The 12022-nt window shown below is 42.1% G+C and overlaps 2 protein-coding genes across 2 annotated transcripts in view; one reads left to right on the forward strand and one right to left on the reverse strand.

The window, feature by feature from the left end:
* Positions 1-3216: 3216 nt before the first annotated feature.
* LOC118100149 (zinc finger protein ZFP2) lies at positions 3217-8534 on the reverse strand. Its single transcript, XM_035144911.2, has 3 exons — positions 8272-8534; positions 6012-6374; positions 3217-5046 (listed from the first exon to the last, which is right to left on the reverse strand). The coding sequence occupies exons 2-3, from the start codon at positions 6196-6198 to the stop codon at positions 3824-3826; spliced, it is 1410 nt and encodes a 469-aa protein (XP_035000802.2). The 5' UTR covers positions 6199-6374; positions 8272-8534; the 3' UTR covers positions 3217-3823.
* A 2796-nt stretch (positions 8535-11330) lies between these two features.
* The window catches only part of LOC118101002 (rho GTPase-activating protein 23), a 64905-nt gene continuing 64213 nt past the window's right edge, over positions 11331-12022 (forward strand). The window contains exon 1 of the mRNA XM_035146590.2: positions 11331-11845. Coding sequence (XP_035002481.2) covers positions 11837-11845 — 9 coding nt within the window. The 5' untranslated portion in view covers positions 11331-11836. The remainder of the gene's footprint in view (positions 11846-12022) is intronic.

A 12022-nucleotide genomic window follows, 5' to 3' on the forward strand; every position in this document is an offset into this window, starting at 1 on the left:
ATTACCAATTAAATTCCCCCCTTCTCCTATTTTTGACAGACATCACCTTTATTGTTGTCTTTATATAACATATATATATATATATATAATTTAGTTTCACTTTTTCTTTTTTTGTAAATGTGTCATGTTAATTTGATCTGTATTGACTAGAATTTGCTTGTTTGTCTTGTTTGTGTGTATGTGTGTGTTTGTGTGTGTACATCTGGGTCAAGGGAATGTGAATGTAGGCAGAGAGGAGATGGGGGGGATGGGGAGCCTAACGTCCAACAACTGTTTATTTATTCATTTATTTGCCTTTTCTTTTCTTCTGTCTTTTCTTCTCTCTTCATCTTCTCCCTATTAATATATAAATATAGATATAGATACAAATCTAGAACTACAACATGAAAGACATGATTGTTTTGTCCAATGATAGTATTGTATCTTTATATGTATGTATATATGTGCTGTCTTTTTACTACCTAGGTTATTTTAAATCACTTAACTAATACAAATTACTCAAATATTATCTTGTGCAGCTTTAAGAAGTTTCCTTCTACACAGATCTGAAACTAAACCTGGCTGATGTGCGTGCAGTCCACCTTTGGGGAAAAAAATATTCAGCAGTAACTGAAGATCACTTTCCGTTTTCTGAATTTCTTGCATTTCTGTTCATTATGTTGTTGGGATGTAGCCACGTGGTTAGTTGAGATGAATGTGTGTGAGGTGCATTCACAAAGAATAATACTTGCAATGTGTCAATCTAACAACTCTCAGACTTTTGACATTATTGTATTACAGCCTCAAATACACAGACCCAGTGAGCATTGTGTGTGCCTCCTGAAGCCTGTACTACAAACTGGGATTCCTGGTAAGAGATGTAACTTCAGGTTTTACCCTGCATGGGTTCTCAGGGTTGGTCCACCTCTTACTGGGGTAAATCGCCACAGTAACTTTAAAATACACAATAACCTGCTCTGGAGCAACAGTGTAGTTGTCAGGCTCAGTGAAGCCAGATAATGAAGTTATCCTCAGGCCTCAGGAGGCTGAAATGTCTCCTGGGGTTGGAATTGTTCTCAGCTGTGACGAGAAGATAACTTCTTCTCTTCCTCGATTATGAGCCAGAATATCAAATACTAGTGTCTACGTGATTGTTCAAACAAAAACTTCCTTTACAATAAACTGAACAGATGTACATTTTAATAGTTTATGTAGAAACACATATAGCACAATAAAATTATAAAAACAAACGAATAACCATTCAATTTAAAAACCTTAATATTAAATTAAACATTTTCAATTCCAATAAAAACTGAATACATCCGTCCTCTACCACTTCCCAACACATCATGTTTGTGATGCTGATCACACTGGAGCAGTTTGTTTTGTTTCGGCAAACAGATCCTCCACCTCAACATGTAGAGACCACACACAGAGATCCCTTCTAGTAGAACCCGGACTTCACTGTCAGTGATCACAGTGCTGTTACCTGTCCATGGTGACTCATGGTGACTCATGGCGACACATGGTGACACATGGTGGCTGATTGCACAGGATGTGTCACAGTGTTGCGGGACTGTCGAAACCGGAGAAAGAGACTTTTTGTCACTTAGGTAACCACAGTTTGTTGCTTAATACTGTCAGAGCACGAGAGGTTTTTCAAGGGCATAAATAAAGTGCAGTCTAAAGCTGTAAACAACAGGTGACAAAACAGTCTCGCCACAAACAAGGCACAGCACATCCTGCAGAGGACCTGGTCTACTCGGCCGACGTCGGCTGCATCCTCCGGATTGAGAGGGCCTGCTCTACCTATTGTGTCACCAGTTTGTCCCGCCATTACAGCCGTCGCCTATTAACATAGCTACGGACGAAAATGTTCTTCAGTTGATTTAAAAATGTTGAAAACATGTTTTTATAACATGCGTACCGTTAGCTGTTTGAGTACTTACATTTCAAAATAAAATGTATTTTTACCTCTTCCAAAAACAGTTTGTCACTAAAGCACAATGAACCATGGGAAATGTTGGGCTGTACTTACAACTTACAATTACATTGATCTTGTCAAAATGTTATGTTGGAGCTGGAGATCAAACCAGCTACGGTCAGGTTAGTGGACAAGCCGCTCTCCTTCTGAGCCACAGCCACAACCTCTGATTGGTCAACATTTTCTCTAAACACTGTAGATATCGGTGAGACCAACACTAGACCAATGTGGCTCACTAAACAAATCTAAGGTGTGGCTGGTGATTAAGACTGGATCCTTCACAGCAGCTAACTCTGGAATGGAAGATGCTCTAATTTCCACTATTTTTAAGCACTTAAAAAACAGAACTGCTCTAATTTCCCACATCATCTCTTGTTTCCGGGTGTTAGAAAGTAATACTGCAACTGTAAAAACAGAAATACTGTATACATGCATAAGCATGTGAAGTCTGATAAAGTCCTCATGGTCCTCGGGCATCAGATACAGTGAAGAGGTGCAGTGGGACACCAAACAGGAGCCGTCCCAGGAAACACAAGTGAGCACATTCACGTTTTTTCTTTGAAATCATTGGGAACAATTGGGAACAATGCCGCTGTGTTCAGGTCCACAGCAGCTACATCAAAACTTAATTTTGACTCTCACCTTGAGTAGAAAACATCATTTCCCAGGAGAATCACTGTACGGGGGAGTCCTACAGGCGGTTCTGTTAAGTTCTGCTGTTTGAATGTTATATGTGCAGTTTTAGAGTCTAACTATAATGACAGCTGTAAACTAGAACGGCACTATAACTCCTCCAAGGCCCAACAATCCTCTTATATTCAATCAAGCTGCACCAAATTTCACACACGCATAACATGCTATATTTTGGAATGGAATCAAGAAACATCTGCCACTGCATACAATCAGTCAGACAAGCATGAACTCGGTTTTTATTTGGAAAGTGCTTTAAAAAGGATTACAGATTGTGCTGTAATTTACAAAATAAGGTTTTCAATTCAAAAATCTGATCATGGCTCCAGATCGTTCCGCTCACTTTAACCCTGATGTCCTGACTGTGCGCGTCACGTTACGTCTCGTGTTGTGTCGCAGGTTTAAACATGCGTCTCATAAACTCTAGAGCGAATCATACGAACTCAAAGTAAACGTCAGTCCTGTACGTGTCCTAATAACTTGTGATCAGTGATGGTCTTTATGTTAAAGTGTAAAGTGAGCGCAGGTCAGAGGAGGAGTGAGGAGGAAGCAGACTCCGACAGAGACACAGACACAGGACAACCGGACTTGTGTGTCCTGATCATGAAGCAGCGCTGTTATAATTATTCAGCGGTGGAAAACAACTAAAACAATGACTGAGCAGGAAACATGAATCGATTATGTTCTGCGTCTGCATTGTTGCAGTCGTCTGCACGTCGTCATCGCGATGCATCCAAGAATCGAGAGATTTCCACGCCCACTCTCTTGTGGTGTTTCACATCAGCTCCTTTGTACTTTCTGCAGACTTTATACTTGGGGGCTGGCCGGAGAAAGTCCAGAGGCTTTCACTAGGACATTAGCGTTCTCACATACAGCCCCTCCAGAGACTGTCCGGAGGATCTCCGGAGTTCAGTGCACGTCTGAAAGCAGCTTATGAAACAGTGCACTGTATTGTCTGGGGTAAACAACACACCCAAGCCCAACCCCCACAACGTCATTGGATACAAATGCCTCATTAATCCCAGATTAACCCTCATTGCTTTTGGGTGGTTCCACAAAAATATTGAGGTTTATACCGAGCCACATTCTGCCAAGATGTTGTGGAAAAACCTTTTCAACTCTCTGGCTACGTCCATACTTCTGTGTGGTAACCTCTGACTAAAGTTACAGCTACACTTTGGGCACTGACACTGCATGTTTCCTCTTGTGGACCACCAGGTTGCCTTTCTGAGCAAAGGATTTGTTACATTCATGGCACCGATAGGGTCTCTCCCCTGTGTGTATCCTTGTATGGTTGACAAGATCTGACTTCTGACAGAAGTTTCGCCCACAAAATTGGCACTGATAAGGTTTTTCCTCTGTGTGGATCCTTACGTGTCTTATTAAGGTCTTAGTCAAGGAGAAACATTTGGTGCAACAAGGACACTTGTAGGGTTTCTGTGCTGTTCCGGCTTCAAACTGCATCATGAGCTCGGTAGATTTTCCTGTGAGTGTCCTGGGCAGGGAATGGTTTATCCTGAGATGGTTGGGCTCTGTCTCAACATCACTCTGCTCGCCGGGGTTCACCGGAAGGAGCAGCTGATTATCAGTGTTGGTGCCTGATACTCCATCATGAGCTCCAGTCGGCTCGGTTTTAATGTGATCCACTGGGAGTGCAGCTGAGAATTCTTTATCTATGTCAGCAACAGTCTGGATTTGATACAGACACAGCGGCTGCAGAGATTCCTGCTCAAACTCACTTCTGTCATAGGGAGTGATAGTTAGTGGGAATGTCTTCACGTTTGATTCACCACACCTCAGCTCCGGCTTTTCCTCCATCTTACTCACAGGTGTCCTGGATTTGAGCTGAGTTTCTGCTTCCACCTTCTCACTCAAACACTGGTATGGTTTCTCCTCACTGTGTTTCTGTCTGTGAATGAACAGACCGTCCCTGTGCTCAAAGCTTTTGTCACAGTATTGGCACTTGTAAGGTTTGGAGCCTTTATGTATCATGGTGTGAATGATGAATTCAGACTTGTGGCAGAAGTAGCGGTCACAGAACTGGCACTGGTAAGACGAGGATTTGTCCTCTGGATGCTTCTTGACGTGTCGTACCATCGTCTTTTTGGAAGAAAAACTACTGAAGCAAATGGGACATTTAAAAAGTTTCTTCTCCTTCAAATGCATGTCCGGGTCACACTCCTGCTTTATATCATCATCTTCATCAATATCGATCAGAATCTCCTGATCACATTGATCTTTTTCATCTTCAGGAGAAGTGTGTGGATGTGTGTTGTTCTCTGTTGGCTCCGACCAGGTGTTGACTGGCTCCTCCCACCTCCCAGTGATACTGGCAGGAGGCTGCTGCTGGGCACACTGCAGCTTCACATCAGTGGCAGACATCTGGAGGTAGTCTGAAGAAAAAAAGAGATTCATTTTACAGATGCTATTGAGAGTTACAGTAGGAGCTGGACCTTTTCAACCAGAATTGCCCCTCGTAGAAAAAGTGCTTCCCATAGATGCATTGTATGAATGTGTGTGTGAATGTGTGAATTACTGAACTGTAATAGCGTTTTCTTATCCTAAAACACACTATATGTACTTTTATGAATGTTCAAAGTTCGATTCACCAAACTGCTAATTTCACAAACTTGTCCTAAATGGCTCTTTTCAGCGTGAAATGTCAACTGCCTAGCATAGATCACTTGAATACATTTGCAAAAATCCAAAGACATTTTTTTGTGTTCATTATTTCCTTATATAGTCCGTAATGTAATGCAGCCGGATGGGAAGATATGTAAATCTTACCTGTCTAAATATCTCATCTAAAAATGAAGCTTTGTGTTAGTTGATACAGGACATGGCTGTAATCATCTGACAGTCAGCTGATTGTAGTCCAAGGCGGTCCATTCAAATATGATCCTCACTGATCCTTACTACACTATTACTTCCTCACACTGCTGCTGCTGGGAAGTTTTGCCTCCACCACAAATGTTGAAAATGTTACTCAATGTCTTGCTTTGGGCTCACTCTTGTATGGGGGGGGTTTCCTGAATTACGTTGCCTGTTCAGCTTGGTAAGCTGCTTGGCCAGAGAGCATCTTAACAAGTGGAACCATCAGTGCCGAGCCCAACTGTAATTACATTTTGTTGCAATAAATGGCTTAATCATGACGTGAGTGTTCCTGACTGAATTATATTCATTTATTTGTGTTACATATATATACTGTGTCCCTGAAAGACTGATGAAGGAAGACTGGCTTCCCTATTCAAATGTTAGCTCATGAATAGAATGCAGTTGAGCAGAAATCATTTTGTGTGGTTTTTTTATTTGCTATAAGTCGTGATTCCCTTACCAAACAAACATCTGACAAACTGACCTTTGCTATGTGACTTGGCAACATCCAGCAGTCTGCAGTGGTTGTCCACCACCCACTTTGAACAAGACATTTCCTCTTCATACGCTACGATGGTTCTTTCTGCGATCTTGAAGATCTCCTCGGCAGCTGCTGACAAACACTCGGTGATGAGCGCTCTCAGCAGCTCCATCTTTGCTGTCTTCACCATGCTGAGGTGTGAGAGTTCGTGGGTGCCGGCGTGTCTGAGGCAGAAATGAGCCCTGAAGCTCACGGGTTAATCCTGATTGCTCGGCAGCTCCCACTTTAATTCCTGTGTCCTGAGATGCTCCTTCACTCTGTCCACATACAGAGACGACACGTGACTCGGGACAATGGACTGGAGATCTGAAAGACATTTAAAACAAATATCATGAAGAGGCGAAGCTCGTTCAAAACTGAGGGCGGGAATTCAATGTCAATAAATGAATAAAGCAGTCACACCTGCAAGAGTTTTAAATTCAATATACAAAAAAGCTGCTCTTTCTTGATCATCTGAATATATTTGTAGACTTATAAGTAACAAAATTAAGATGGAAGTCCCAATTTATCATTGTTTACTTAATAACAAACTTCATAAACAAGTGATTTTCTAACATAACAAAATCAGGTGTTATGAAGCTACAAAAGTATGTATCTACCTCCCAGTAGATTTCTTTTGTTTGTTGCTAAAAAGTAAACATCCTGCACATAATCATGTGACTGGTCATGTGACAGCTGGAGCCTGAACTAAAATTTTTTTTTGTGGGCTGATGCCGATATTAAGGGGTAAAACATTTTTCACTTTTCTTTTAAAGTTTTCATACCGGCAAACATAAAAGCTGATACTTTGAAAGGCTCAACGTTTATCCGCCAACAGATAAATCAGTCAGGCTCTAGTGATAGCATCACTTACCCACATCAACAGGTTGGAGCCCTATGTGGCATTACTGCATGCAAAATGAGTGAAGGTGCTTTTAGATCAACATTGCTGGATTTGTTAAGCTTCTCTGCTTCTTTCTCAAGTTTCCAGATGTGATTTTAGAGGAAGAAGTGTTGGATGAGCAGGGGATCATTCATCTGATGATGCAGGTGCTTTTTGTAGGAAATATCATGTAATGCACAGATGACTTGTCTGAACTGTGTCGGGAGTTTGGGGAACTTGCAGTAGATCAATGTTATATTTATCCCAGGGCTGGCCATGACTTCTTGAGTTAATTTAGGGAACTTGAGTGTATTTCATGTTGTATTTTGAATGCTGACATATTTTATAGCTTCTGCTGTTCTTAAAATAAAGTTGTGGTGTCTATCACATCTCTTTTACCTTTGCATAGCCTGGGGTTGATCTGTGATATGACATGCTCTGTATCCACTTTGGTAACGTGTTGTTACCGTGGCACAAATCCTGTGTAATTACTTTCACTGTTTCAAATCTTAGTAAAGGTTTATATTGTCTCACGGAACAGTTTATAAGCGGAGAGCTAAACGTGTGTGCATTTGGCGTTACGACATTGTAACGTCACTTTTTAGTGACAACAATTTTTTTTAAGGTTTTGACGAACCTGTGGTAGCGGACAGACAGCGGAGCACTTTCTCCAACAGACTGGTTCAGGTCAGATACAGGAAATCTGTCCTGCCCACAGCATTAACACCGTACAACTCCTCACCTCGGTCGAAAGGTGAACTCTCACAACCCTGAGCCGGACAGTTTGTGTCCACACCAAAACTCTCTGCTCACTCCTGCAATAACTGTGAATTTGCACATCTTATATTCATATTATATTTGAGTATGTCATATTCCTACCTACCTCATTACATTGTCTTTAAATGCAAACAACTACTGCAACTGTGCACACGTGTCTATTGTACATAGTTTGTCATCTCTTGTATCTAGTCTCTTGTGTATAAGCTTGTTCGTTATTATATTTATTACTTTATTGTGTATCATTTACTGTGGGAGTTTGTACAGTTTTGAGTACATTTTATTTATTTATTTACTTATTTTGAGCTATTTGAATTCTTCGTATCTGTTTTATTAAAACTTTGCTCTATGTCCAATGCCCTTGACATGCTGCTGTAACAAAATAATTTCCCAATTTGGGATCAATAAAGTACATTTATCTATCTATCTATCTATCTATCTGGAGATTGGCTTAAACACAAAGATCACCAGTGACATTACAACAGCGTCTCAACAATTATGTCAAAAACTGAAGTGTCTCCATCCTCTGTGGACAAATCTAACGGGAACCATTACAGCGCTTACCCTGCGGATACGGTTTGTCCTTCCTGTCTCCTCCTGTCAGTCACCGCTCAATTAGCATGGTTAGCTTAGCTTCCACTTCCTACAGTCCCCAGGAGCTGTGCCACCTGCTGCTGCTGCTCACAGGTCAGTGACTCCCGCTGGTTTGTCAGGAGTGAGACGCTTCAGTCAACTGACCAGTGTTACGAGGCACTGACACGGGCTCATGTGTCTTCATTTTCAAAACAGTCTATGATCCTCATGCTACAAACAGACAGCTCCTTCTTCTTCTGGTGGCATTTATCAGCAGCGTTATTACCGCCACCTACTGTTCAACCCCAGTACTCTTCTGTGAACTTACTCCTCAGCAACACAACACATCCCAAACTTTTAACACCAACATTTACAATTTTAAACAGGGTTTTAAAAGTACAGTGGCAGCAGCACTGTTTCAATCCATTTGTGTGTGTGTACAATCATCTTCTTCATTTACCCACGTCTGATGTGACAGTGACATTGAAAACTTTAGAAAATACACAAATCACTGATATGTGCTTGTAGATTTACACAGTTAAAAAAGACCATTAAGAATTCACAATGGGATCCTTAATATAGTGTCTGACCTGGGATCAGAGTACAGCTCTGTACAGCAGGTTCATGAGATCTCTGCACACCAGATGGCACCATTCACCTTCCACAGTTCATGTCCTCTGTGACAGTTACACACTTGATCTCATCTGAGTTTACACTGAGTTCCAGGGAAGCTCACATCTGATTTAAACAGACCCCAGACACACGGTAATCGAGTGTTCCGTGTCCAAAGGTAAGAAGGTGTCCAAGTTAAATAGTCCAGTAGCAATAATTTTGTGGGAAAATAATAACTTGAAAGGTCATTTATGTTTGCAGTATGTGGTGGATTCCTGGCCATGTGCCTGTGAGCACGATAAACTGCGGTTCAAACACCAGTAATCAGGCTGACTGCTGAAGTGGGGAGCAGTGGGCCGAGGTGGTCGCCCAGCCTGCCCGTTCCTGTTGTTGTGGGCTGGGAGTTTCCAGCTATACAGCTCGGGGGAAGCACCACAGGATGTCCTTTTCCTCATTCCTCAAGGATAGAATGACTTTGTGTGTGTGTGTGTGTGTTACTGTGTTTCTCGTGTGTGTTTCTATGAAATAACAGAGTGGGCGACGTTATGTCAATATATTCTGTTATTTCTGTCAGCTACTTTTCTTCTGTCGCAGTGATGCATTCAATATGACCTCCAGAACATGGAAGTGTGCCCTAATGTAAACTTCACACTTAGAATAAAACACCTGATTGTTAAAATTCAGTTCCAGTCCAGTCAGTATTAGATTTCTATCTTCTATAGTAGTATATATATATACTGGTTACATGTGTACGAGTAGTGTTCTATCAGGACAAAAAAGGTAAGTAGTATCATTAGAATTGTATTGAAGTAGACGTGTGTAACACTAGATGTTACTTTGACCACAACTCTTTTATTTCCACACAAAGAATACAGCATTACAAAATGTGCCTTGCTGCTCATCTCCTCTCTGCCACTTTTCAACCAGGGAGAGTTATTAGCCAACATTTTGCATTCATTTTGCACTTTACTGCCCTCTTGTGGCTTGACTTGACCCCTTTTCGAGAGTGTGACTGTGTCTCATTGACAAAGACCAGTATATATAGACTACAATAGAAGATATATAAACGTGCAATGGCGTAGAAACGGTACTTGCATTTTATAAAATTACTTTTACAGTCTTTTCTTCATAAGCGATAAGAGGTAGCATTAGCAGTGTGTGATTTATTATATCTGTTACACAAGTGTGTTGTTACACTAGGGACTGTTGAGTGTGTACGTTGTGTACGCAGTGAATGGGAGAGAGAGGGAGGAACAAATTCAGCAAATTAGAGCTTAGCAGTATGGTTGAGCAATTATGTTCACTTATGGCTGTCTGCCGTATACAACTCCCAAAGACGAAAGACCAAACCAAGTTCCCACCAACTTCGGCCCTGGAGCAGAGCACAAAGTCTCCCCTGGGTCTCCTCTGGTCCAGACAATGAGCCAGGAAGGGTTAACAATTTAGGCGGGAGAATTCAGAATTCCGCATTTTCCCTGGAGTGTTCCATTCACCATAGAAATACTATAGAATCAATAATTTCAGGTTATATTCCTTCATTTGGCATATTTGATATGTTTACTGTCAGTTCAAAGGAATAGCCGTCATATTCCCTCACCCAGGAAGGAGGGCAGGAAGGTGAAGATGTCCAGGCAGAGAGCAGCAAAAATGCAAAGACTTTCAGCCCATGGGAGCAGCATTATCAGGTTGTTCAGCCCTGCTTGCCTGCTTGTAACACAACTCTCCCAAAGGTTGCAGCAATACTAATATTTAGAGCAGTAACCTTGGTGTTCAATGGTCTAAATGTGTTCATGCTTTTGAATTCCTGACTCTGACAAGGTAATTCATATGAGGGAACAATCCCTGGGAATTGTCAGTAGCGGAACCAAAACAATGAGCTGAAAGGTGCTAAAATGTTCTGAACAGCTGAGATGATGATAATTCTCTATGGGTTTGTTACTACAATTGACCCTATTCACACAATGATCACGATTTGTTAAATATATGTTTAAAATGTTGATTCTTGCAGCAGTAAATGTCTTTTTCACAGGTTTTACCATGTGAGGGTGTGTAAATATCTGACCACATGTAGACAATAGATGTGTATAATTATTAAACGTACAGTATATGACCGTAAGTCCCTCTCTGTGTTTCTCTTTGAGCAGCAGATCCATGCTCCATTGACAGTTTATCAACACTGGTCCTCAATGGAAGTTCATGAACCTCATATACTGGAGCACTATGAAGGAATGAATGTGACAGCTGCTGGGGGAATCCTACTACACCATCAGGTCACATGGTACACACACACACACACATGCTCTATCCCGCTGATCCCTCCACCCCTCCTCTTCACTGTCTCTCACTAATGCTGTGTACAGTTACAGAGGGGAAAAAGCAGGAGGGTTTTAGTGGTGGGGAGGAAGAGGGGGGGGTGGGGGTGGCAGCTGAGAGAGAGAGAGAGCTGCGAGGAGAGGAGAGGAAGCGAGGAGAGGAGGAAAAGGAGAGGCAAGAGCAGTGTGAGCCCAGATTATAGCCCAACACATACTGAAACAGGGAAGACAGGAGCGTGCAGGGCAGGAAGAAAGGGATACAAGCTCCTGGGACACACTCTCTCTCCCCCTGTGTCAATTGACAAGACAGAAAGAGGATTACTCACAGGTTGTGGTGAGAGAGAGAAGAAAGAGACTGTGTTTCAAGGAGCAAGCGTTTCAGAGGACGGTGCTGTCACACAGGAGGACAAGGAGGAGAAGGAGGAGGAGGAGGAGGAGGAGGAGGTGTAAGTGAGCGTGTGGGTTCAAAACACACAAGCAAAGCCAGACGTGTGTGTATGTGTGTGTGTGTGTGTGTGTGTGTGTGAGGGAACTATCACAATCAAAAGCCCAACATCATCTACAAAGAACCAGACTGACGTTTGCCAAGCCATGCTGAGAACCAGGAGCCAGCCGAAGTCCTGCTGAACACCATGGCCCAGGTGAGAGGAGGCTCACACACACACACCAACACTCACACTGTGTAGACATGAAGTGCACGAAGGGACACACACTCTGCTGAAGTTTTCTGCCGCTGTGGAGTTTCTGTGTCGTCGGTCTCTCACATTACCTAAATGCATGTACAGTATTTTAGCACAGGCCTTATCCTGGAGTGTTTG

Source organism: Hippoglossus stenolepis, chromosome 21 (assembly GCF_022539355.2).
Source record: "Hippoglossus stenolepis isolate QCI-W04-F060 chromosome 21, HSTE1.2, whole genome shotgun sequence".
NCBI lineage: Eukaryota > Metazoa > Chordata > Actinopteri > Pleuronectiformes > Pleuronectidae > Hippoglossus > Hippoglossus stenolepis.